The sequence below is a fragment of the Drosophila busckii genome, chromosome 2L (assembly GCF_011750605.1).
Source record: "Drosophila busckii strain San Diego stock center, stock number 13000-0081.31 chromosome 2L, ASM1175060v1, whole genome shotgun sequence".
NCBI lineage: Eukaryota > Metazoa > Arthropoda > Insecta > Diptera > Drosophilidae > Drosophila > Drosophila busckii.
The window spans coordinates 7,979,027-8,006,658 of record NC_046604.1 but is presented as its reverse complement, the minus strand read 5'-3'; the positions used below and the strand labels follow the sequence as shown (position 1 = coordinate 8,006,658).

General features: G+C 37.3%; 1 protein-coding gene and 1 long non-coding RNA gene across 2 annotated transcripts; both read left to right on the top strand.

Annotated features, from left to right (window-relative positions):
• The first annotated feature begins 253 nt into the window (after window positions 1-253).
• On the top strand, window positions 254-27,632 carry LOC108607246 (anoctamin-8). Its single transcript, XM_033294517.1, is given in 17 exon segments — window positions 254-635; window positions 16,887-17,139; window positions 17,206-17,576; window positions 17,636-17,928; window positions 17,981-18,031; window positions 18,033-18,137; window positions 19,134-19,199; window positions 22,160-22,295; window positions 22,365-22,495; window positions 23,091-23,381; window positions 23,440-24,100; window positions 24,180-24,276; window positions 24,436-24,567; window positions 24,833-25,130; window positions 26,132-26,549; window positions 26,619-26,764; window positions 27,390-27,632. Coding segments are annotated over 17 exon segments (3,882 nt in total). The 5' UTR covers window positions 254-394; the 3' UTR covers window positions 27,582-27,632.
• On the top strand, window positions 814-1,271 carry LOC108607341. Its single transcript, XR_001915492.2, has 3 exons — window positions 814-903; window positions 969-1,104; window positions 1,194-1,271. It is a non-coding gene; the product is annotated as an uncharacterized LOC108607341 (long non-coding RNA).

The window sequence follows — 27,632 nt, the reverse complement described above, 5'->3', positions numbered from 1 at the left end:
GCAACCCCTGCTCTTTGGCAAGCCGGCTTAAGTAAAGTGAAAAAGTGCTAAGAGTAGCAACTTTTGGAATTTCTTTTACTTGCGCTACTCAAAGCTCAACATTTGAAAGTATTTAGTGTGCGTGCTCCAATTTCTTATTTCCTTGAATATTAACACGCACATAATGCTTCTTTTTTTTTTTGGTTCTATTAAGGTCATTATACCATTTTAATTTTCAATAGGCTTTATGAAAACTAAATGCGACAACGAAAAAGTGAATATTAAAAAAGTTATTTATCAACAAAACTAATAAGAAAAGTGTGTGCCAAACAAACAGCCAACATAACATAGTAGCAGCAAAACAAAAGGCCAGCCAGCAGTGAATTCTATTCCTTGGCTTTATATTTGGCACACAATGAGCCAAAGTTTTGATAGTTTAATGCATGGCGCGGCGGGCTCTAGAGGCTACGCGGAGCGTCAGTCATCTGAGGAAGTGCCGGAGTCAACAACAACGACAGCAACAACAACAGCCGGCGAGGATGGAGCTGGTGCAACGTTGCAGGACGATGATTTTGCTGAGGATAACAATTTCGAATCGAATTTGCGAAGACGCAAAGGCAAAATAATATCCTGTGCCAAGGAGACTATCGAAAATGGTGAGTGAACCTAAATTACAGTTAGCATATGTACATACAAAAGTATATTACGTACATAACGGCAGTTGTCAAGCATGCTTTGCAGATTGTATTTCAGGCATTGAGAACTGGCGAAGCCAACAACGCTCCAAACGTCACGTTTCGGTTATTAAATAGATTTCTTTCACTTTTAGTGTTTGGCAATTTCTCTTAAATATATTTATTATATACATACATATATTTTTATTATGAACACGTCGAACCTTAAGCAATTGAGCATTGACTAAACGTAAGCCAAGACAGAAAAACTAATTATTTGCATAGTACACAGTTATCCTTTCTATTTGACGTAAGCGACACATTTTCTGGGCCTGTCAAAAGAAAAACATTCCCTTACCTCAGAAATTCCAAAGAGCGAAAAACAACTGTCAAAAGCAAAAGCAAAACACGTTTATTATTCGAACAAATTAATACATCAAACAACGAAAACGTAAGCAAATTCGGTAATGTGATTAGCCTTGGATTTAATTAATTAACGTTGAGCGTACTCATGGTACCGATTGTTTTATTTTTGAATAGAAAATCGAATACTCCAAGCCCTTGTTGAACAAATGGAGCTCAAAGAATTAAATTGTATTTTCGAAACTGAAAAGCAAATATTATAATGTATTCCTCGTTTTAATTTAATTTTTTCAGTTTTTTTTTTCTCAATTTTAAAATTAGACGTGAAAGAAAGTCAGATTCACAAGACTTCTGTCAAAACAAATTCAACTTGAATCTTATTTTTGCAACATAAATTACTTCCAGAAGCTATCAATATACCACCACAAAGATTTGCTTCAGTTAGCAACTTAGAAGGAACGCAAAGGGAAGTGGAAATCAATCTGACCAGTCACTCGATTCAGTAGATAATTCAATGACCTAATATTACAGTCCTCCAAGTGCAGCGTTCAGACTTTGAGAATTAAACATATATTGACTTCTAGTGCAGATATTGCATATGTTGCTTGTTCTTGAAGGTTGTTATGTATTGTTGTTGTCTGCAGCTGTTCGACAACGATTAACAAATATCAGTATGAGTAATAGTTTTTTATTCTTGCATTTGATCGACGTAGCTGCTTCGCAAGACAGCTCTGAGTGCGCATAGTCTTCGTTCGATCGTCCAGTTTATAAATCCCATTTGCATCATTATTAATTGCGAGATTCCATCTTGCACTGCAGCTATATATTATTAAGTATACGAGTGGAAGCGTAGCTTTTGCATTTTTGATCACAATCGTTGTATTTTTCTTGCTCTTAGTATATGGTTTACATAGAATTGTTAGCTACTGATCTTAATCATGGAACCTTGTTTTCTTTTTAAGCAGCTTCATGTCGCCATACAAGTTTGCGTACGGTTTGTCTGTTTATACCTGGAGAGCAATGTAGATTTTAATATTCGAGTTGGCTTGTTATATATAGTTCAATGCGAGCATGTGTGTGGTTATTTTCTTGATTTCTACAGCTCACTATAAATGATTATATTAAAGAGTATGTCAGCGAGTTATGCCTCAGTTATTATTCTATATATACAGATGTGTTACTGTAGCGTCTACTGTCGTCTGTGCTTGAGTATAGAATTGGTCGAAATAGTTCTACAATATGTCGTGAATACTTTACTATTTCACCTAGTAGTTGCGAAGTGGTAGTGTATATTATAACAATTGCTTCTATCTTTATCTATGCATTTATCGTAACTTATTGTTGAATATCTATTGATTTGTATTATTGAGCTAGCTAATATGTTCTTCTTCTTTAGTGAGACTATGATCTTCATATCATTCAGCCTATAAGATTATTAGCATTTTAGTCTTAGTGTCATACTGTATTGTTTTCAGGACAATATTACTTAGTTTTTCAAGTTCAAAGTTTTTTCTTTATGTATATCACGTACAATACTTTAGAAATTGTAATCTTGAGACTGCCATTATTACAAGGGACTTGCTCTGCATTAACACATTATGAGTTAACAAGTTATCCAGAGCAAATGCATAATTTATTCGTGACCAATATACGTCATATATAATAGAAAATGCGATAATTTATTGCCTGTCCACTTTAAAGTCATATACATAATTAAAAGAATTTTCGTGTTTCTCGCTATTTAACAAAAAAGTGTAAGTACAATTATCACCGTCGCTATTTTGAGAGCACCGTTTCTTTAATGTACTATGAGGGATTCATAATTATTCTCGAAATTCTGCAGTGTCACATAAAGATAGAATAGTTTTATTTCTCATACAATTCTATATTTACAAGAATATAGCTTTATTAGTATGTCATATCACTATCCAATTAATATAACTATGAATAATTAGAAGGACTAGTTTGTAACTCCAAAGTACACGCAATAACTCCATGAGAATAAGGCACTGGTGTACATAATCGTGTAACTATAAACTCATAAGATTCGATAATCTGTGTTTTTGAGTTATGATACGTTGCCTACAGAACTGTGCATTACGTCGACTCTCTCTACCTGAGGGTCTGGTCAGTTATGCTGTCATAATATATATATCTGCAAGTAATAGCCCAACTTGCTTGCAAAGCTGCCGTAATTATGTGCACAGAGATACTATGCTTTGCATGCTAATGATCAACCAACTACAGACTATATCTGATGAAGCAATATGACAATGACTGTAGTTCAGACTCGCAGCTGTATAGGGGGATAGCTGAGTCGAGCATGCTTGAGCTCTGCTATACAAAGGTATGCGCGATATCCTACTTCGTGCCATATAGTCGCGACTGATTCTTACTTACATTCGCCATCGAAATTGTTATCCTCACCCACGACAAACTCAGAAGTCTTTAGACTGGGAGCGTGGGATAGGTGTTTGGATTGGTTGGTTGATTGGGTGAGAGCTGTGGGCAAGGCGAAACTGCATCGCGTGCGTTCGTACGCTTGACATGAAAAATTAGAAGTTTCACTTGAAATTGGGCAAAGCGAAAGGTTCTCATCGATTTTCTGTGTGGCAGCCACTGCTGCCATAATGTCTGCGCATTAATAGCACCTCGTGCGATCTCGCCTCTCATGAGCCAAACTGCTACATGACTAGTACACATGTCAATCTCCAAATCTATAACATACTATGTAGGTGACTCTATTTATGAGTTCTTCGTTGAATTCACTAACGACTGCAGCCAAGTGGCGCACAGTACGTGAACAGTATTCTATTTGTCGTCTTGTGACTATGTGTGCTTTTATGTTTGTTTCGTGCTGTGTCACTCTGTCGGCTCTTTAATTGCTATTGTGTCCTGTCTGTCGCCTGTCTGCTGACAAATTCTAGCTGTCCGTCTATGTGACAAGCCTACAGTCGTGCAGTGCAGACACTCACGTTTTATTATCTTTGCAATTTTACGTTTTTGGTCCTTTATGTCCATCTGCACTATTCATATACCCTGCTACTTATTAATTGCGCATTGCCTAACTGAGGTGTCAACAATTGTCGTGCTATTTTCTATTGTTTTTCATCTCATTGTTGAGCAATACAAACGATCTCGCTGCTCTAACCAACTATATTAAAAGTCGATGATGATCAATATTCAGTAAGAGTGCGTTATTTAAATAATAAGCTCTTCTTTTGCCGTTTCTAGATTGCACGTCCACAAGTAGTAGACACTCAACCATGCCGCCATAGAATAATGACCGACGAACGGCAATAAGAAGAGAAGTGCTATGTTTATATGTATTTACATTATCTCAGTTAATGGAAGAGTAACGTATCGGAACAAGAATTTGAAAGAAAATGAGCTTTATGACCCACTAAACACACACACATAACCTCACATTAAATAAAAACGTGATCTGTTTACTATATAATTAGCCATCTGATTGGCTATTTCGAGATTGGATAGTGAGCCATAGCCCTAGTCCTGAGAATCATGAAGATATCATAAATGTATACAAAAAGTGCTGTCACTCTCAAAAATAGGTGACTTGGCGTAACACTTACTTTTATAAATTACTTTTTTTTCAACGCTTTTTTTATACCCTACATACTATATTATAAACTCTGAGAATTAGCTTTAATTTGTCCCATAAAATATAACACGTAGCCAGCAGCGTATGTTTTGTGCTGTTTATTCGCATTATATAAATAGTGACGTGTCCCCGGGTATTGTCGTGCACTTTTACGACATGCTCCTCATTATTTCTCCATGACACTGATAGTCAGATGCCATACTATGAAGAGTTGTCATCAAGGCTTTACAATATTCCAAAAACATCTTGACCGGCCTTGCACTTTGATTTGAGTCTGGGTCACTTCACTTGACAGCAATCCAAACAAAACAACAAAAAAGAAAGGTGATATATTAAGGAACAGAGCATGTTTACTTAGTTCGTGCCGGTTTTGCATTGCTACCTTGGCTTCATGGAGCGCTATTTTTGTTTAGTTCTAATCTAGCAGTCGAAATTCCTACCATATCCGAGTTTTCATATTTAGCGTGGATATACATATTTATGCTTCTGTATATGACGGGCGTAGATTTACGTCCCTTGAATATACTATCTGGGAGCTTGTTCTCTTTTTTCATCTCTCTCGATGACATGACACACCGACGAACTGAGACTACATTAGCACGACACTGTATACTAATTAATCCAATGAACGAACATACTAATACATGCACACATACTGCGTTGCATTCGTAGGACAATCAAGCATTATGGCCTAACACTCATTAAGTTATCAATAAAAATCACATAGATGAGCTTTTATTTTATCTATTGAATATAGTCAACGAATAAGTCTTGCTTAAAATTGTTATAATTCTACTTTGCTGGCCCCTTTGTACTGAAAACTTTTCCTCTTCAAATTTTGTATCTCTGTTTTTCCTACTCTATGGACACGTCGTGCTATCATTAAGTACTTCACTGCATATATACACCTACTTTGCAAATCTGATCTAGCACAATTTGCTTCGCCTGTCCTCACTATCTGTGACTGGTAATGTTCTAATTTATTTATTTGTTTACCTTTTGAGTCACCACATTCATGTCGAATACATTTGCAATAGCCAATTTACTAAAACAGTCCTTTGTCTTGATGAATTCAAAACTTTCTTATTACTAGATCAGAGCTGAATGCTGCGCATTGCATTAATTATAGCTTAGACATTATAATTTGTGTAAGGCCATTATATTAGACTTATCAAACTTTGATTGCATACACGCTATATTGTGGATGCAAGTGCAAAGAGACTTAACTTTACTGCCGAGCTTATAGTGAGAGCGAGTCACGCTATGCAAATTAGTTAATGTGCCCGGCGAAGCTTACAGTGAAGGCATGTACAGCTATATATAGGTGAGGTTATATAGGTACGATATCTTGATTGGAATTTCCACTTGTACTCAAGTCATAATAATATCTTTCGCAAAGCCACATCATTTAAACTACAAAATTATATTACTGTTATAAACATGAGTGTTACATTTTATCTATTCAGTACGCCGTCGAATGTTGAGGTCACTTAATTTTTTGATTTTTGTTATAATAGTCACTGTCGAGTTTGCACATTTCTTCACTATCTCTTATCTGTGCAGCTTCATAAGGAAATCCTATTATTTTTTCTGAGAACTTATCTATGCGGCTACAACAGGTTAATACACACATCCTCTATTACATTTTACAAAATCCGTTTCAGCAACGCGTCGCCTTTGTCAATACACAATAACGTACAAAATTTACGCCGCATCACCCGGGCTTTTATGGGCACAGCCTGATACCACATCCAACCGCTCCCGTCCCTTTTCGTGGACAATGTCGACCGTCGTACCGCCCATTCTAATTCTTAATCCGAGCCCACTTGTATTCATGCCCTATATACACCCATTGACTTGAAGCTTACCACACTTTCTTGTTCCTGACCTCTCAAGCCGAAGCCCATACTGTTTGATGCATATTCTGTCTGCCGATGCGACACTATCACTCGACTCAGCACACTCAAGTAATTTGCATGAATATGCGAGACTGCTGTAACCATTATACATGCCACCTGCTAACGCCCTCGAACAACAGGGGCTCAGTCTCTCTCCTTGACCTAGTGCTCAATCTTATTCAGGGCACCATCTATTCTTACTTCCCTTATGCCCTCCAAAGGGGTTTGCAACCGACTCTCCACACTGTTGGGCTTGCCCTCTCCCCAGTTTTATCGTCTTCTGCCATATCCACTTTGTGATTTTTTTGCTCTTGCGAGGTCTAGTGAGTGTGTGTTATGTTGTGAGGTACCACTTGCATACATATATCATGCATATCGCTAAATTCTATTTTGGCTTTCCAATCTGCTCCAGTCAGCTGCCATAGCCGCAATATTGTTCTCGCTTGCATTCTGCCTAAGATGTTGATGAACTTTGCCATTGAGCTCACGTTTTCCACACCAACCGAATCGATACGAGAGAGAGGGAGAGAGGGAAAGGCGGGCAAAAGATTGTGAATTGATGCTTGAACTGAAGTCCACCCACCCACCCACAGCATCATGTGCCTGATGAGCGTTCATTGTCTAATGCGCTGCAACCAAAAAGCCAAAAGCAGCGCCGCGCTGTCACACGTATTTATCTATGTATATGTGTGTGTGTGTTGCCTTATACCTTTGATTGCTTGCTAATGCGATTGGCTTCCGTCAATACATGTCGCTTATTTTAATTCCTTCTTGATTACCCATGACACAAACATTGAAATGAAAGTCAATTGCTTAGTACGACGTTGCACATCCATTGATAGCACTTAACTCAATTGTGGCATGGAGACTTGAAGACTTTAGGGATGAAAAGTTTGCTTTGCAAAACGTGCAAATAAAAACTAATACGTAATAAAAAAGTTAGACAGATTCATTAGTGCAATCTCACTGAAGAAATTATTCTTTGAAATCTACAAAATTGTATTTTATTTTTATATAAACTACAATGACTGTGATACATGCTAATGAATACCAATCGATTTTGAACACAAGATTCTGATTATTTTTGTTTAGATTACGAATGTATATTTATTTATTTAAATGCGTATGTAGGTGCTCCTATACTTGAGCCAAACTGTTTTTATTTTTTATATATTTTTTATTTTTAAACCCTCTTTGCAATCCGAATAAAACTATATATGCCTACAAATCTAAAGTAATTTATTTCAAAAAAAATACAAAAACGCTTTGTCTTGTTGTCGACCGATGCGAATTTCAGAACGATCGATAAAAAAACTTAGACGTTATTTTGCTGCGATGCTCTAGACAAAAAGTAAATAAAAGCTGGTTGTATTCACTTGTTTTATTTAAAACAATGTAAATGCTATACTCAAAATCAGGTGTATGTTACCCAAAACCAGCTTGAGGTTGACACTCTCTATAAAAATATTGATATACTATATAATATAAAACTAATAGAACTCAGAACTGAATTTTGTATCTATAATCATACATTTTAATAAATGATTAAGTGTAATCAACGACTGTAAGCCTGTACAACGAGTTTCATTTACATATTACGATATCTTTTCATCAATTCATGTTAACTATGTGCAACAATTTCCTGCAGCCAATCGTGCATTTCAGCACTAAAATGCACGTTTTTTTCACTTTTAGGGCAACCATAAGAGTCTTTGTTTCATTTTTCACACAAAGTCAAGACACAATCTCTCGCTTGGCTCGGGCGAAGTCAATCTGGTCGAACTATCTGCATTTTCATGTGCATATAACATTGTTGTATTTTTATGCCCATGTCCGGCGGACAACCGACAACCGACCGCACTATGCAAAAGCAAAAGCAAGGCAAACGAAAGTGCATAAAATGTACGGAAAGGAAGTTGTTCAACTATTCCGCCCGTACCTGGCTAGGAGCACGCCCAGCAGATTGCGGCAATGGCTACACCTCACTTGGCCAAGATATTTGCCGAAAACGGACGACGCACAACCAGAGGCCTGGGGGCCAGGCCCTCGTCTGTATTTATAAATGAATAGCAAGCCCATGGCTTGGTTTAGTTTTTCCATTTTCTTTTTTCGGGGCTTGGCAGTTGGCCAAAGCGCTGGCAACTTCACTGCTTGAGGGCGTTGCAAGTACACTTGGGCTAAAAAATAAATGTAAGGTCCTCTGTTAAATGGAAAAATCAATGCTACGTTGAAAGCAAAGCTCTATCTGTTGCAATATTAAAACAACTTTATTTCATGTTTTATGCTCTTTAATTGGCTCGCAATTCATTACGCATATTAATTTCGTTGGAAATTAAATTAAGTTTTTCTTCATTTTTCTCACTTTGCATTTTGCTTGCTTATTTTGGTATTTACACGCTTGAGTGGGCCATAAATATGACATTACCGTGCTCAGCGCGTCGAGTGCGACAACGACGACGTCTGCTCGCTCGCCAAATGTTGTGACATTCATCATACGCCCTGTATGGCAGATGTTGACGTCGTCGCTGTCGCTGTCACCGTCGCCTTTGCTGTCGTTACCATTAATTCAATTGAATTATGTTGGTTTCATTTTTTGTATGCGCTCTTTGCTGATAAATTTCATGTCATTTATTTATGCGTGCATTTTTTCATTTTCACTTGCTACGCTCCGTTTGAATCTTTCCCAATTTATTGCAATAAAATTACATTTTAAAGCGATTGCCTGGCGTACGTGCGTGCCTCGTCGCACTTTAGTTATTTAATTTTTATATTCGACAAAAAAAATCAATTTGGCCTGTGGTCAGCGAGTCATATTGTTTACATAGTCCGCTGAATGATACTCTTGGCATATTATATCAAAGCCTTCAAAGAAAAAGTAAGCATTTTTAAATTTATGAAGCAACTGCATTAATTTTAAACTTAGAAAAATTAGGTTTTTACATATTTAAATTATAAAGTTTATTTTAGGTTTTTTTCAGAGTATTTATGCTTTTAATATTGTCTTTAGGCATTTTAAAAACATGTATGTGTATTTTATTATTTAACGTACATATATAAATATTAAAACAATTTTCTGTTTTCTTTTATTTATAACTATTAAGTGCTTTACCTTAAAAACTATTCAGCTCAACTGTAAACATCTGCCATGTATTCAATATCAAATATTTGCTAACAGTTGGGCTCCACTGGGTCTTAAGTGCTGTGTGATATTGCCTTGGTCCCTATGCTGTTTGCCTAGCTGCTCAACTCACGTGCACCAATGTTAGCAAATCAAATGTGTACATATCCTGGCTAACCTAAGGTTCGACTACGTGTGTGCTTCATGTTCTGTTCACAAAATTATGATAAATTTAAATGCGTGTGTGGCATTGACTAACCGCCGAGCTTTAATTGCTCTTATGAAACGCGGCTCGGCTCGTTGATGCCACAATGCGAATTGACGTGCCAGCGCTCATTGCTTCCTGTTTCCGGGTAAGCCACAAATTTTGGCAAAACGGAACTCGACATTGTGGTCAGCTAACTGCTTGTTACTGTTGTTGTCTGTGGTCATTAAATGCGGTAATCAATCATCTCTTGTATTTTTTTGTTGTTGTTTGGGCGTGGTTTACAAGCTCGTCATGGAACGGTTTACAAGTTGGTCAACTAGGCCATAAATCTAAAAAGTTGGGAAGATAAACATACAGCTTATGTTGATTATTAATATAGTCCATGTGTAAGCTGCCATAACTCTAAGACCAAAAAGTTGATTATGAAAATTGAGTTGTCCTTGTAGGATATAGAAATAATTATGGAGTAAATCTGCTTTGAATTGATTGCATATGTAAAACTTTATTTCAAATATTGTTGCCTAATCGAAGTAATCGATATTAATTTAATTAATTCATTTCAAGCTGTTAGTTGTCTATATTTCATTCATCTTTGCTATCCACTTTCTAAGTAACATAAACAGAAACGGGTACATCAAAAGTAATTGACATTTGCTTCATTAAGCTGCAGCTGAGCGATCAATTGGCACACACAAGTCATGGCAAAGTTCCCATAAATACGCCAAGCTTATGAATGTCAGCTTTCGTTGGCTTTTGTATATATATAATGCTTTAAAATGACAGCTGTGAGGGCGCATAAGTAAGGCAGTGAAGTGACAAGCAGCGCGTTTGTTGTCATGTTAAGTATACGCACATTAAGCACGAGACACGCATACAAGGTAAACCTCAAATTTTTGGCCGCAGCTCTGACAGCTTGTTGTGTGCTACAGATTTGAAATCCTAATTACTCACTTGAGGTTTGCATACATCATTTATTTAATATTATTTAAATTTTAAAGCCCAAAGCGAGCGTTTCGAAAGTCATTAAAAATTTGTTTGTGCACATGTAACTAAATAAGGTTCGACACACACACACTAAAAGTGAGATATAAATGTTACTGAGAGAGAATGAGAGAAGCGTACCAGGGAGCCCTATGCCCTTGAGTTGCCTTTTACCGTTTGTTGTTGTTAATCACGCCCGTGTTGTGCCTGTCAGCTCGTCCTTGCGCTAAGTGGATTTTCATTATACAGTCTACACAGAGACATAGGCAAGATTTATTATTTAATTTGCGCGCTTAATTTGTAATTATGTCTGAGCATTATGCTCACACAACTGGGCTAAAACACAAAGCGTGCATTAAATTCTCATTAGCGGCTTCATTTATTTCTGTTAAATTTATACTTGAAAGTTTAAGCTGCGCAACTTCTTCAATCAATTGAACTGGCATTAATTAAACATGTCAAGTTGTCTTCAAACACAAGCTCAAATTTTCGAGATAGTATTAACTTTTTTATTATTTTTCATTCTTTTGGCTTATTGCTGGCACTTTGACGAATTCATTTTGAGTTTTATTTCAGGCACAAGTTGTGTAAAAGTTAAAGCGCCTTGCCTATGGCTGGGCTAAAGTGCTCTGTTTATTGCAAAAACTTTTTAACTTGCCGCCGTCAGCGCTCATTAACCTTTCCAAGAAGCTTCAGGGACAAGCTGGCTGCAGATATATGAACGGACTTGACTTTCAGCAGCATGTGCGCTTGCTCAAGTTTTACTTAAAGTTCCACAAACGCATTTAACATTTTTTTATTTTAATAGTCAAAGCTGGTCGAGTCTTTGATTTTCATTTGTGCACTTCAATTAAATATGCATATCCAATCAATAGATAGACAGAGCTCGTAAAGAAGTCGCCATCACATTTTATAGCATTGTGTCCTCAGTTAACACAGAGTGTTACCCCTCGAGACGCCTCTGTGCAGCTGATGTTGGTCGTTTTGACACTTTGAGTGGTTTTAGTTGTCAGCGTTGCAGAAGTGTGATAAATTCTCTGACGTTCTGAACATTCTTTGCATAAAAGCTGCTCAGATGTCTGCACATTGAAAAGGAAAAGGACTTTGATGCTCGTTAGTTAGTTGTGAGTAAATAAATATTGTTATAAAAATGTTTGCTAAACTTTCAAATTGAATTTATCGGCTCTGCATTGATATTCTGTAAGTCGAAAGAGTAAAGTCTAACAATGATTGAGTAATGTAATATAATATTTAATGTATAGTATATATAAGATAAGTTAGTAGACTAAAACATGGTCGACTTGTAGGACTGCGAAAAAAGATAAATGATGTTTATTGTTTGAATATTATGAAAATAACAAAATACATAAATATCTATAAAATTGTGCAGCCTTTTAGATTCGTGAACATTGTATAATAAATCATCACAGAACGATTGTTAATCGTCAGCTTCAAAATTATGTTCGGGTTCAGTTGCACTCAATATTTAATCATGATGGTGTCAGTTGTTTGGGTTTAAGGTTCTACTTTAAATATCCATGTCCACATTAAGAATTTATATAAAAAACTTAAAAGTTTCATTGATAAATAATTCAGTAGTGTACGCGAGAATCTTTTAAATTTTATATAACCAATTCGAACGTAGTGTGTTACACATGGGCGCCATAAAGTCGTTTGGTCAATTTGATGTTGCTCGCGCTGTTGTCCTTTAATGGCATTTGTGGCACATTTTCATTGATGCAGTGAGCTCCTCGTCGTTGATTAATGCATGGCTGTGCGTTTACTATCCACACAATGGTTGGCCACACCTCCCCACGCTGCACTTCAAAACTTTTGTTCCCAGTGTTGTGTGTATGTGACATTTAGGACAAACGAGTGGCAACAAAGACTAACGCTTGGTCAGCATGAATTAATTGCATTTGTGTATGGAACAGTAAGCACTGCCAATGAAGGCGAACAACATTCGTACACAGTAAGAAAAATGAGTTAATATTGTCATCAGACATATTTGAAAGACTTGATTTTCTTTAATGCTATAATTCGAACAACAATCGCTTATTGACATCAAGTTAATCAATCCTAGTGTGAATTGTCTATTGTTGACAATTGATTTACTTATCAATCGAGAAATTAAAATTGATGTTTTAAAATAATTGCAGTTAATAAAACTGTTGAAAGTAATTATAAATTGACTGAGTTGTCAAAACGTCCGACCCGTCTCAGCGGTCTGGGGTTGACTTATGAAATTACTAGACACTTGAGTAGATTCAAGCTTGGCAGTCACTAAGGCTTACCTTTGACAATATTGGGTCACAGCCTCAGCTCATTTGACAGCTCACCATGGCCATGTCTTGCCTACCTGACTAACTGCTGCATTTAATTTCAATTAGCGATATTTGAGGCTTCGAATTCAATTAGTCGCGTTGCGTAAAGTGCATGACTGCTAATGAGTTTGTACCCACGCTCCAGCTCCAGCCTCAGCTCCAGCTCGTCTGCGTCAGCTGCGTATACTAATTAAAACATAAGCGGTTTTGCTCTTTCAATTACATAATACCTAAGCTATCTGCTGGCATGAACAACTGATTAAGTTTGTGACAAGACATGCGCTACGCTTCAATGCGCTTTCAACGCCTCGAGTTCATTAATTATTCAAGACACCGTCTTCTACAGTCAGAAGCAGACAGCGCTGCTCTCCCAAATGTGTCATCTACATAGCTGATTTTGCTGCTGATTTAACAGACATACGCATTAGCTGGCACTTTTGGGAAATGTTGCACAGCGCTCATCAAATGATTCATGCCACAATTCTCGAACGATTTGTACAGTGACGAGTTGGCAACGACAAGCTACGCTCATGTGATTGCAACAGTTGTTATCGATTGCTGTGGCAATTGAAATTGCAAACAAGTTTTGCGCAAGATAATTTATGCATAGCCAATATTTTCTTTAATTTATTGCTTAAAAATTCCAAACAGTTTTCTTACCTACCACAACTTTCCTTAACTTAAATTTATTAAATCAATATCTCTAATTTAGATCAGTGTATAAAACTTGCTTATCTTTATTCTTATTGTATAATAAGCTTAACTATGCCACTATGCGTGCTCTTGCCTTTGAGTCGTGCCAATGGCTTCCTCTGTCAGCATTTTATGAGCAAAGCGTGCGGCGAGTTGATGTCACCAATGAATTCTTTAGCCTCTCAATGGACGCAGCACACTGTGCGTAGCATATTAAAATGGCAATAGAGCTATTTTCGCATATACTGTATTGCCCCAGGCATCCATCCAGCTGGCATTTGCATTAACAATTTGTGTGTTTTCAACTCATTTGTTGCCACACACCGCAAAAATGTGCAATCCGCTTTATGGACTAAGCTCGTCTATAATTTATGTATATCAATCTCAGTGCGTGGAGGATTTGCTTTGGTTTATTTATAGAATTAATTAGAGCGCTGCGTAAAGTGTAATTTATTCCCCTTAAATAGCAAACCTATGGGGAAAAGTTATTTTAGTAAGCCACCTAATAAGCTTTATGCAAGCTCTAGCAACAGTTTAATTAGGTTGATGCATGATTATAAACTCATTATACTGGCCATGTTCTTGTTATTAGTCATTAGTGCATGTGTATGAAGTAAATAAAGCTTTGACATATTTTTATTGTGATGCACTGTAGAAAAGAGTACACAAGTCTGTAGAGAAGGTTAACGAGCTGCGTCGTTATAGGTTTTTTAAATCTAATTTAATGGAAATCGGCTGAGAATTTATGGCTTTTACTTAAATAAGGTCTTGTGCGTATTGCAAAAATAATAAAGATATTGATTAAGAAAAATACAGTCCCTTAAACCTAAATCAGCATCGATCGAAACTACGTCAAAGTTGTATGCTTTCAATTATTATACCTAAAACATTTCATTTATTATTCAAAGACTATTTAATATCCTAGAAGTAGTAGAGTGGGAAAAAATATGATGCGCATATACATGTAATGGAGCAACACTTAATAGCTGATGCAGGGTGACATGCCTACAACTATCAATTACTTGACCACCCCTAAGAAGATTAATAGTATCATCACTCTTAAATGTTGAAGTTGAAGCCGCAAAGTTGTTTGTTTTAAAGTTGCCCAAAAAGTCGTTAATTTGTTTAATTGAAAGTTCCTAAAAGAACACATTATTCCTTTATGTTATTCATTTACTAAATACTCGCATTACTTATAGCATAATTTAATGATTTAATATCAATAAATCTTACATACATGATCTAATCTGTTTAAAATTGTGGGCAGAAATCGGCAATTCAATTGACTCAGCCTTGTATTGCTATTCAAGAATAGATAAACTCTTAGAATTCTCCACATCTTCTTTTATCTGTTACAAATACATGATATGTTTTATAAAAGTATTAATGCGTATAAGAAGAATTATTTATATAATAATATACAAGAAATATTACCTAAATAAGTTTCATAAATTAGCGTATATATGATCCAAACTTTTTAATAAACTGCTTACTGAGAATTGAATAATCTATTGAGCTTAAATAATTCAAATTAAAGTTTTATATTGGAGCTTAAGAAATTAAAAACTATATCACAAATATACTATTCTTATTTAACTTGTATATTCTTAATTATTTATAAAAAATATTTATTATAAGCTACTTCCTGACCTAACTCAAACTCTCATAGGTTGCAAGCTGCATCCAGAATTTCTTTTCTCAAGAAACAAAAACAATTACGCTTAAGCATGAGCCAATGCATTGTTAAGTTTACTTAAAAGCTTCTTCTTGTTATCGGCACCGTAACAGGCACGTAACATGGGGTGCGCTTCATAATTAATTAGGAGCTCACAAAAATGTGAAAATGCACTGCCAAATGTGTTGCACATTTTTCCAAGGACCTGTCGTTGACTTGGGCCAAGTTTATTTTTCACATCGTCTTTTGCTCGCTTGCCACTGGCATAAGTCAATTTCGGTGTTTATACTTATGTTTTTATCAACGCTTTTCACATTTTCTTGCTTTTGTGTTTTACATTATGTGAGCGAGAGTGAGAACGAGCGAGCTTAAGTTGCAGGCAGTTGTGTCCTTGTCGTTGTGTTGCGGCTTCACATCGTTTAATTAAAAGTTGTGGCAAATTTTTGCGGTTCGTTATTTGCTGTGCCTTTCGTTTGTTTATTTGTATGCTTATATTTACCTACAGCGTACCATAGCGACGTTATATAAGTCAAAAGCAGCTTTTTGTACACTTGCAATTTGAAGAATTCTTTAAAAAGCTGCTCGCTGACAGTTGACACAAGTTTTCGTACAGACAATGGAATTTCACAAGTAGTTGGGAAGCTTCGAGCTTACATAAGAATTTATGTGTGGCCTTAAATCATATACAATAAATCGTTTTAATACATTGTAATTGCTATTTATGTAAATACTTAATGATTTAATTAACATAGTTACATACTTGATTCTTATGAATCATTATTTTATGTATTTACTATTGAATTTAAGCTTTGCTACTTAATAAATAATTGTGATGATTAAATATGCAATAGAAATTGTTTTCTTCATATGATAAAATGATAATTACATATCAATTTTAAGCTTAATAAACAGATTTATATATGATTGTGAAATTAAATACGCACTTTAACTATTTCGATTTTTGTAAGTGTAGAAATATTATAAATTTTCTTTTGTTGTTGTTAGCGTGTATCTGATGCTCTTATAAAGGATTTCATTTTTTCTTTTGCAACCTGCATTAAAAGCAGTTTGAGCTGGCGCCGGTTTTTCCATTTTCCAAGTCCACTCTGAGCTTTGCTTTTTATGCGCTGTCGACTGCAGACTATAAATATGCATTCAAGCTAAACTGCGACTAAAAATAGAAAAAAGCAAAGGGAAATATGAGAAAAATAAATATTTTTTCATTTCGAAAAGTGGCGGCTGCACTGGGGGAGAGCTTTTATATATGTGCATACATCCGTGTTGGCCATAGTAACCAATTAATCTTCATTTCTCATGCTCTTTGTGTGTGTTGTGTCTGTGTCTGTTGCAGCTTCCCGCCAACTACGCCGCAAAGTGCCATACGCCGGCCATTTGATGACGCCGCGTCGCCTGTGGCTCAACAAAATTCCCACACAATGCGATGTGGTCATTGAGTTTCCCGAGGATGCGCCAGATGAGGCGTTGCGTTGGCTACTCGCACGCATACGCTCCCCCCCGCCAGCGGGCTTGGGCCTGCTGGTGCAGGTGAAAGCGCATGAAAGCTCCAGACGTAATGCTTTCTACGTAAGCGCGCCGGTGAATATGTAAGCGCTAAGCAGGAGTCTCGAATTATAAAAGCAAATCCTGACTTACTTCTCTTTATTTTGCAGTCTGTTCAGAGCCGCAGAGGAAGCGCGTTTACCAAAGCGTTTGCGGCCGGATTTGGGCGGCGCCTTGCGTGAGTTTACGACACGTGAGAGCCACTGCTTCCAGCAGCTGCGTGGCGATGTGGGCAGCACTGCATTGTTTACCTCACAAGAACGCCAGTGGCTGGTGCTGCAAGTGTTGCAAGGACTGCGCGCCGGTTGCAGCGACATAGAAGCGCTGCAGGGACGTGCTGCAGTTGCCGAGGGCCAAAGCATAGTGGCCGCTTGGCAGGAATCGGGGCTGATCACGCAAGTGTTTCCGCTGCATGAGACAAGCTCGTTAACGCAGCTGCAAACGCATTGGGTGAAGCAGATCTTCGCACCACAGCCTTTGGGTAAGAAACTGCTGACATTGACTGTACTTTGACTTGTCTAAGCTGCCATTTATCTGCAGACGATATAGCCGCCTACTTTGGCGTCAAGGTAGCCTTGTACTTTGCCTGGCTGGGACACTATACCTGCGCTTTGGGCGTGCCCGCTGTGTTTGGCACTATACTTTACTTTATACTCTGGGGCAAAGGTCAAACGGCACAAGACATGGGTCATGTGCTTTTCTCGCTATTTAATGTGGCCTGGGCATCGCTTTATTTGGAAGCGTGGAAGCGATACTCGGTGGAGTTGGCCTTTCGCTGGGGCACCTTATCCACGCCGCCCGAGCTGCTGGAGCCACCCAGGCCACTTTATAAAGTAAGTCAAACTGTTGCCTCAGCTTGCTCTAAGTAACTTTATTGCCATGCAGGGCCCACTGGAGGAGAATAATGTGACGGGTCGCTTGGAGCCACGAGAGGCGCCCTGCTTGGCAGCGTCGTGCCTTTCGATATTTGGTCAGCTTTCCTGTGATTGGTCTTTGCCTGTTCATGGTATTTGTTGTGATGTTTCTCATGCTACGATTTCAGGTGAGTGCAATTTGAAATGCGATTAGTAATAGCAGCATCAAAGGCAGCTGTAGTAAAAAATCATAATTATGATGTACAAAAGTTATAGTTTCTACATGTTCAGTACATCGATACTGCACCAAGCGATAATCCAGTGGTTAATTAACGAATATAAATATAAAAATTGCTTATTTATATTCAAACCAATACAATTTCGATGCAGACCAAAGTAAAAATTATCGATCCAATCGATAGTGACATCGAAAATATCCCGACTCTAAGATAGTATTTAATAAAAATAAATAAAGTCAAAGAAAAGAAAATATTAATCGTTTTTAATATTCAATCAATAAACATTTAAAATATCACAAGGTATTCAAAATTGGTTTTGTTTTGTTTCATTTAAGCTTTAAAAATAATTGAAAAAATTAGATGTAATTTAGGCTGCCTTTAATGCATTTAGTATTTAATTTCTCACATACACACAGTGCGTATGCTTAATATTTCCATACTTATATACTATTCTGTTTGCCCTTTGCACATGTATGTGTGTGTGTGTTTGTGTGAGTTTGAGCGCAATTTAATGAGCTTTTGTGTGCGTGTGTTTTTGTGCTTAATTTTCATCGCCGGTGTGTTGAATGTTTATCAATTTGCTTTGCTGCTTGTTTATCTGCCTTTCGCAAACGCTTGTTAGTGTTACCTCAGTCAACAGCAAATGCACACACACACACACACAAATATACTCATACATATATATAGTAGTATATACACATCAGTGCACTCATATTACAACTTCCGTTTAAGCTTTGTTGCTGCTGCTGGCTGCGGCATTGAGTTTATAGTTATATTTTTTTTACTGCAACAGCTTAAATAACAAAAAATAAGCACAAATGAAATACAAACACATAAAAAAGTAAAATGAAACAGAATTCATACTTTATCGTTCATTCACGCCTCATTGAATTTATTTTCTTTTGTTTCTTTTTTTGTTTGTTTGTTGTTCTTTTCTTTTCACAGGATTGGCTGGATCACCATAAAATACCCGATAAAGGAATTGCTCAATGCATGTATAATTTGCACAAGGTTCTTAATCATTTCTTTTCTAACCTAAATTCATTCTTAATTATTATTGCATATTGTAGCTTTAATAGTTTGCGCTCACTTAAATGTTTAGCTATTGGATATTATTATAAGCAAATCTAACAAAAGCCGTGTTTGCTTTTGACAACTGCTCAGCAGGCGAGTTTCAATTAAAACTTTATACTTACTCGTGGGCGATTGCAAATGGCTTTCAGTCATTAATTAACATACACATTTTTCACATACATACCACCCACTCTAATACACACACACGCATAGCGTTGCCATCTGGCATTAATTAAAATGTTCAGCTGGCAACAAAAAATTTAAGCAGCCTGCGGTCAGGAGCTTTATAGCAACAAGAATAGGTAGAAATGGAAACATATGCAAAAAAGACAAGAACAAGAATTGTATAAAACTGAATTTAAGCAGATATAAAGATATTAATCAAGTAAAGGTGGGCGCGGCATTCACAGCATAAAATAAATTAAAATTATTTTTAGCAATTAGGAGCATCTGCCTTTGATAAAATCTTGAAGAATAGATAGTAAACTCTATTGGGAAAATTACATTTGCTTTACTGATTGTGAGTTTGAAGAACATCTGCCAATTGGAATAATCACTCACATTGTCAATTTAAAAAAAACTTAACATTTCACAATGCATTCTTAATTTTAATTATATACGATCATCTCGATCATGTCACTCGGCCACCTCTATTACGAAAAATGAAATAACTTTTGATGGCAACAATATTGGTTAAGATTCACTTTTAATTTACGATCGTTTACTATTTTTATTAGTGTAGTGGATGACACTGAATTGGGCTAGCTTAAAAGATTTACGGGAGTTTAACAGAAGCAGCAACAGCAGCTTAACAGTAGCAGCTAATCATAATCTATTAAGATTTTATAACCAGAAATATATAAATTTATGAAGATAGTTCTAGTTTAATGCATTTCATACTACATAACTGAAGATTAAAAATAATAGTGCAGAGCACATACGTTTACTTTAATTGAATTATATGCACATCAATAAAATGAATAATAGTTGGAGTAGTCAATGTTTGTTTCAAGTTAAATTAAAATTTATTGGAAACTTTGGTGACTGTTTTGACCCTTGTTAACTATAATGGTTGGCTCTAACCTAAAGCCGCAATAAAGACGAACTAGTACTAAAGAGCTTGCCACTTTGCGGACACTTTGCGCACGAAGCTGCAGCCAAGGCCAGGCCAACATGCTGCTGCTCTTCAGGTGTCCAGTTAACCTGACAATTGACGTGCCCGTGCAGCTTCTACCAACAACATTGCTACACTGTTGCAAGTTGCTGCGGGATTTTATCTAAAAGCCTGCAAGCTGAATAAAAGCAATTTTTTTCTTTTTTGCTTGCCACTGACCGTGAATGAAATTGAAACAAATGCTGTGTGTGCGCTTCAAAGGGGGTTGTGTGTGTGTGTGTGTGTGTGTCAGGTACAGTCGCTTGGTCTGTTGGTCAGTGTTGTAAAAGCGCTTAATAGTTGCTTGTGGCAGGTCACCATGGTCGCTGCTGCTGTCAAAGATGCGCTTAGCAAGCTATAAGCTGATTTACTCCCTACATTAAAGGCCAAGCTTATAGATTAATCTTCTTTGAGTGTTTATTACTTGCAACGTCATTTAGTCGATTTAAAATGCTGGCCACGTCAACAACTGCTCGTTAGCTCGTATTACACGCATAATTAAATCCACATACATATGTATGTATGTATGTACATATTTGTTTGTATGTATGTGACATATTGTGGTTATCCTGCGTCCTGCTCTGAAATGCAGCCAACGCAGCAAACAAATTATTATATTACCTTGGCCCAACCCAGCAAGTTGGCTAATTAAGTTGAAAATTTTGCAACAAAGCAAATGTGCTGCGCTTACACCCAGACACACACACACTCACACAAATACAGGACACGCACATGACTGTTTAAAAAGCGCATCGCTTTTGTTTGTGTGCACAATGGGCGCCAGTTGGCATGCAATGTTTTACATAATTGCTATGATTACATCTCACGCGCAACTCTGGAGCACATTTGGAAGAGCTGGAATAATTTGTAGACTTTAATTTGTTTTAAAATATTCACAAAAATTGTGAATTACAAAGAAACATTTTAATTGGCACTACAGTAGGTGAATTTCACTTAAATTTCATTCCGTTGTGTCCGCAGTCCGTGGAATAATACAAAATATATAATATATGTATATATATATCTTACTTACTTGAAATTCTGTGGACGCACTGAAATCTTTCAGTGGAGTTCTTCTTCGCTAGTGAATTCATTGTCATCCCTAAAAGGTTAAGTCCTAACTTTTCTATTGAGCAAATATATTTTTGATTTACAACATAAAGAATAATATTAGGCAAATGCAACATATCTCGTATATTTTCTTATTAAAAATTTATATCGTTCATTTTACAATAAGCTGTATAAAGAAATGTATTTCTTATAAGAATCAATAAGAATTGAAAATCTTTATACTTAAAGATCTTATTTTTGAATGTTTTCAAATGTCAGTGTATTTCCTAGCTAACCAGCTCAAGCTGTGAGCGTTTTGCAATTAAACTCCCACAGGCGTTGCTGAAATTGTTGTTAACATACTTGAGCCAATTTCAGCCGCAGAAAAATGCGCATACAAATAGTAGTTATCCGCAATTTCCGCAGCGAAAATAAACGAAGGATAAATGCGTAAATACGGTGATTGAAGTGCGTGAGTAGCAAAAATTGTCGGCAGTCAAGGCAATTGACTGAGTTGGCTAAAAGGGTTTTCGGGGAGTGTGGTGGGGCAGTAAACTGCTGATAAATGTGGGTAATAATGTTGTTGATTTTAACAAAGTGCCTACCAACCAACCAAATTGCATGTACTTACCTCTATGTATAACAGTCTATGTAAATATGTAATTACTATTTATTTTATTTGCTTATGCATTAGGACTGGTGGGACTCCAAGTTGCCGGAGGATAGCGTGCTCTGTTGCCTGAGCGTAATACCCAAGGTGCTATTGGCTGGCGCCATTACGCTTATGGACGAGGCCTATTTTAAGCTGGCCGTATGGCTAAATGATCGCGGTGATTAGCAATTACTTAGCTTAATAAATAAATAATTGTGCTTCATACCTATACTTTTGTTTTATGTAGAAAACTATCGGTTGCAGTCCAAGTATGAGAATCATTTGATTGCCAAGGTAGCGCTATTTCAATTTGTCAACTCCTTCTTGTCGCTGTTCTACATAGCATTTTATCTGCGTGACGAGGATAAGCTCAAGGAGGTAAGAAATTACGTTGTTTAATTTATTTAAAGTAGTGCTCAAACGTATTTTGACAAGATGTGCACATACTTATTTTAAACTTCCAATGACATCATCTTTGATGTTATCGTTAATTCGTAATTCAGTTTCTGAAACAATTTTTTTTATTTTATTTATAAATTAGCCTCAATTTAACTTATATTTATATATTATAATGTCCAATTATAAAGTAGTTTATGTTAATATAATTTTGACAATTTGATTTGGGGAAACTAATATTTATTTAACTTGCAATTCAATTGCTTGAGTTTCTTAATAGAGTTAAAACATATTAAACTTTTTATGGGTGGAAACTTAAATATTAAATATATAAATTTTTGACATGAGCGAATAAAACTAAGCTCATACATCGAGAGATTTGTTGTTGTCTAACAGAAATCTAAATTCAGAGACTCTTGTTCGAGTTGGTTTCAGAACGCTTTTCAAAAGATATAGAAGAAAGGTCTAATCTCAAACACAACGACTCATCCAAGCTTAACTTACATTAGCATTTGATATCTATAGTGTCTACTTAAAATAAAATAAATATTTTACTCTTACATTTTCTGACCTTTAGCAACTGGCTGGTCTGCTAATCTCACGTCAAATCATTGGGAATTTACGGGAATCAGCCATACCTTATGTCTTGGAGCAATGGAAGCTGGCCAAGCTGAGCTTTAATATGTGGGGTGCTCTCAGTCCCACCCAGAATGCCAATCGCAGTCTGGCAGAGGAGTTGGCCATGGCTGAGGAGAAGCTGAAGGCAGATGCTGCTGCCGGCGCAACACAACAGAAGCAGCCACAGCAACCGCAGTCTACAACTAAACGAAACATTGGACAGGCGGAGATTGAGAGCTCTTTGTATAAGGTAAATTTAAGAAAATTTACAAAAATTGTTTTGCTCAAAGCTTGTTGATCTCTTGCAGTACGATGGCACCTTCTCGGATCATTTGGAAATGCTTGTGCAAATGGGCTACGTGGTGCTTTTCTCAGCGGCCTTTCCCTTGGCGGGCATCTGTGCGCTGATCAACAATCTGATGGAAATACGTTCAGATGCGTTTAAGCTGGCCCACGTGCATCAGCGTCCGTTTGGTCAGCGTGTAGCCAACATTGGGACCTGGCAGAATGCCTTGAGCATTCTATCGCTGGCGGCAGTGATTGTCAATTGCGCACTCATTGGTCTGTCTGGACAAGTGTCGCGTCTTTGGCCTGGCCTGACCACTGCACAGACTATTATACTGATTGTTACCTTGGAGCATATAATGCTGGGACTGCGTCAGGCACTGACCTGGCTCTTGCCAGAACTACCTTCTTGGCTGGCGGCGGAGATAGCGCGTGCCGAGCATTGTCGACGCGAAATGCAATGCAAGGGAACATCACCGCGTCCAACACCACCGACGCCACCTTCGACGACATCCACACAGCCAGAGCAGGAAGGCACCGGCACAAATACCACACATGATCAGAGCATGGAGAGTCAGCTGGCTGAGGATATGCTGCTCTATGGGCATGAAGGCTTTGCGCGCAGCATTGAGCGCAGACGGTATGATCCTATTTGAGATCGTAGACTCACTCACCAGTTTCCACGCACCGTACAAAGTATATGCCCCCTCAACTTTGGTTTTCCTTTCAATTTCAATTTCAATTTCCATTTCATTTTCATTTGCATTTCAGACCAGCACCATACTCATACGACCTTTGCATGAGTCGACGCCGCCACATGGTGGCGCCTCGCTTAGCAGCTTGCAACAGGATGGCAACGGGTAAGCCTTTGATTACTTAGCTCACGCCAACTTTATGAACTACACACGCACACTATTCAGCAAAAATCCAATTTTTATTCAATTATATTATACAAAAATTATTTTTATATTCATTACTTTATGCTCTTGCCGCAAAATTGGTAATATTTTTTATTATAGCGCTTGTAAATGTTGTAGACCACAAACGAAAATGTTTATACCGGAAATTCCGCCATTTTTTGGATACTCGGTGCGCAATTTGAGTGCGCTGCCAACGCAAAGTCAAAAGCTACAACAAAAACTGTTGAGCGGGTAAATCATGTTGAGTCTAGAGTGTGTTTACTGTACTTGTGCTGTTTTTTGAGCTGTGATGTTGTCAACGCTTTCCGACTTTCCAAATTTGTAATGCAAACTCTAATCTTAATATTGGCAGAACTTTCTCAATCTACCAGACGCTTTCGCTTTAGCTCTAAGTTTGTTTCTTCTACTCCATTTGCTACAATTTGTATTACACTCTCTCCTTTTCTCTCTTTATTCTTATATCCTTTGCCTCGCTTTTCTCCATTGGCACCTGCAGCGCTTCAGCCAGCACATTCGTTCTCAACTCCGCCAGCTACGCTGCACAACTTCAATCGATGCATATACCCGAAATACCGCCATTCCGCAAGAAATCCAGTGACTCTGCCGATCACACTGGCAGCAGCACTAGCAGCAGTCCCCAACGCGCCTCCATGCGTCAGTTGCCGTTACAACCAACAAGCTTGCAACAACAACAGCAGCAGCAACAACAACAACAGGCGGGCAAGATACCAGAGATTCCGCCATTCAGGACGCGTAAAATCTCCGTCGAGAGTGCTACGCATGTGCCCTTGAGCGTAAGAACTCGCAAATGTTTTGTTTGCTTTTTTTTGATTTTTTAGTGAATCCCACACAAACTCCTAACAATTCGTATTTAGATAGCTATAAGCTAATTCTTGTACACCTACTAACTTAAACTAATACTATACTAGTTAGTTTGCAAATTAACAGCTCCAATAGAAAAGTCTATGTCAATCTTGTGGTTTCATGTTGTAAATACTTAGAGATAAATAATAGCGAAAAACTAAGAAAATATATTTGTGGGAGTTTGAAACTTATCAGCCGCGAAGCTGTAAAAAAAAAAGACAATTTCTTATGATATATAGTTTACTTTGTTTAAAAAAATAAAGTTGTTGATTGTTTGAAATCTTCCGACAAAGCTATACGCATCCCACGTAATTCGAACTAACCTAAGCTCTAAAATATTATTATAAGTTCTATAATTTCGTATTGCTATATCAATTGTTACCTTAAAAACAAAGAATAGTAATTTTACCACAGCCACACAGAACTCAAAACACTCTAATGCCCAAAAATTCTCCTGATTAAAGGATAAATTACACATAAAACTTCACGCACCTGAATGGATGTCACGTTTAAAAATCAACGACAATGTAAACCTGCATAGAAGCATTGATTGTATTGCCAAGGTAGTGAGCAATGTCCCCATTCAAACCTAAAATGTTCTATATGTGTATTTGTGTGTGTGTGTGATAGTATATATAAACAATAGAAGCTTGCTTCAATGTAGCTAACAATAGCATTGGCTATGGCGAGTTACTCAAATGTAAATAGTAAATCGTTTTAATGCAGCATGACAAATGCTTCAATACACAAATATATGCGCTTACTTAATATAAACAGTCTGACAAGCTAAGCTTATGCATGATAAGTACTAAACGTTGCCTTTGAGCACCAGCTTATTGTTGTTTTGTGTGTAGTTTTGTTGTACATACATATGTAGACTGCCTGCCAACGATTATTTATTAAAATGTGTCATATGAAATTTGCAATCAAGGAACTAACCAGCAATGCGGATAACACGGACGTTTTGAAGCCAGCGCCGTCTTGGTGCAATGTGGCCTTGAAGTCTGGCACAGCGGGCAGCATGACGGTCACGACGCCTGCCTCACAGCATCTGCAGCAGCATATTGTTGCCTCTTCATCTTCTTCTTCGGGGGGAGGCGGCAGTGTATTCAGTCCCAGTGGCGCTGGCCCGGCAGCTAGCAGCAGCATAAGCAATTCACAGTCACGGCCCAGCGTGGGTGCACTATCTAATTCGTCATCCAGCTCTGAGAAGAAGCAGCAACAGAAACAAGCCAAGGAGCTGGCCAAGGAGGAAGCCAAAGAGCGTGAACGGGAGCGAGAAAGAGAGAAGGAAAAGGAAAAGGAACAGGCATCCACTTCCGCTGGAAATACAGATGATGAAACAAAGGGTGAGTTTAGTTTGCTTACAAATTTAATTAATGAATACTTTAATAAACTGCAATTTTCTTTGCTTTTAGCTGCCGAATTGGCCGCCAAGAAGTCACGACTCAAACAGAAGCTGGTCAAGAGCGCTCGCTCTGTGGCCATTTTCTCACTCAAGCTCAAAGAGCGTCGACAGCGAGAGGCTGAGAAGGCAGCCACCATTGCTGTAGAGCATGCCAAGGTAATATACTAATTGGGTTGGGTCGAAGTAGTCGCCAAAATTCGGAATCTACAAAGATGATCTCACCAATAGGATTAAAAGTCTTAGGAACCGCTGAGAAGGGCAAAGATTTCAATTAAATTTTTGTATGCACAGCAAGCTGTTTAATTTATTAGATATAGCTTCATTTTAAAACTAATAATGTTGTTGCAAGCCAAAAATACTTTTTAAGAGATAAACACAAAAATAACTATGCCAGAGCACTATTACTACGCCCTCTACCACTCCGAAACATAAAAAACATGCTCTAAGCCATAAAAGCTTTTAGTAATATTCAATTCCAATTAATTAGGGCTAAAATTCTTTGTTCAACATTCTAAAATAACTTATTTTCTTTTTTTTTTACTTTTAACATTGAATTGTTAGGAGAAACAATATTTATTGTTTGCTATATAAGTTAGTTATATATGAAATATCTGAAACTGGTTCCCATTATATAAGATTTCATTTTAGACCAATAGTCTATTGAAGTGATGCTCTTAGAATTGTTTCTACATTCTGAATTGGCCGTTTTTCTTACTCATACAAATATTTTGCAATAACAGTACAGTTTTACCTCAAATTAAACTCTTATTTTGATTAACAGGCCCTTGCCAAGCTGCCCATGCCTCAACCCGTCGGCGGAGAGCTGAGCTTAATACCCATCGAGCAGTTAATACAAATTGAGGACCTGCAGCCCATGATTAAGCCTCAATCAGCAGCGGGCACATCATCAACGCAATCGAGCTCCTCGACGCATCATTACCAGCATCAATCGCATTCACAATCGGAAAATTAAAAGTCTCGCTCCTTACGCACACTTTGTAAATAATTTTCTATGCACACTACT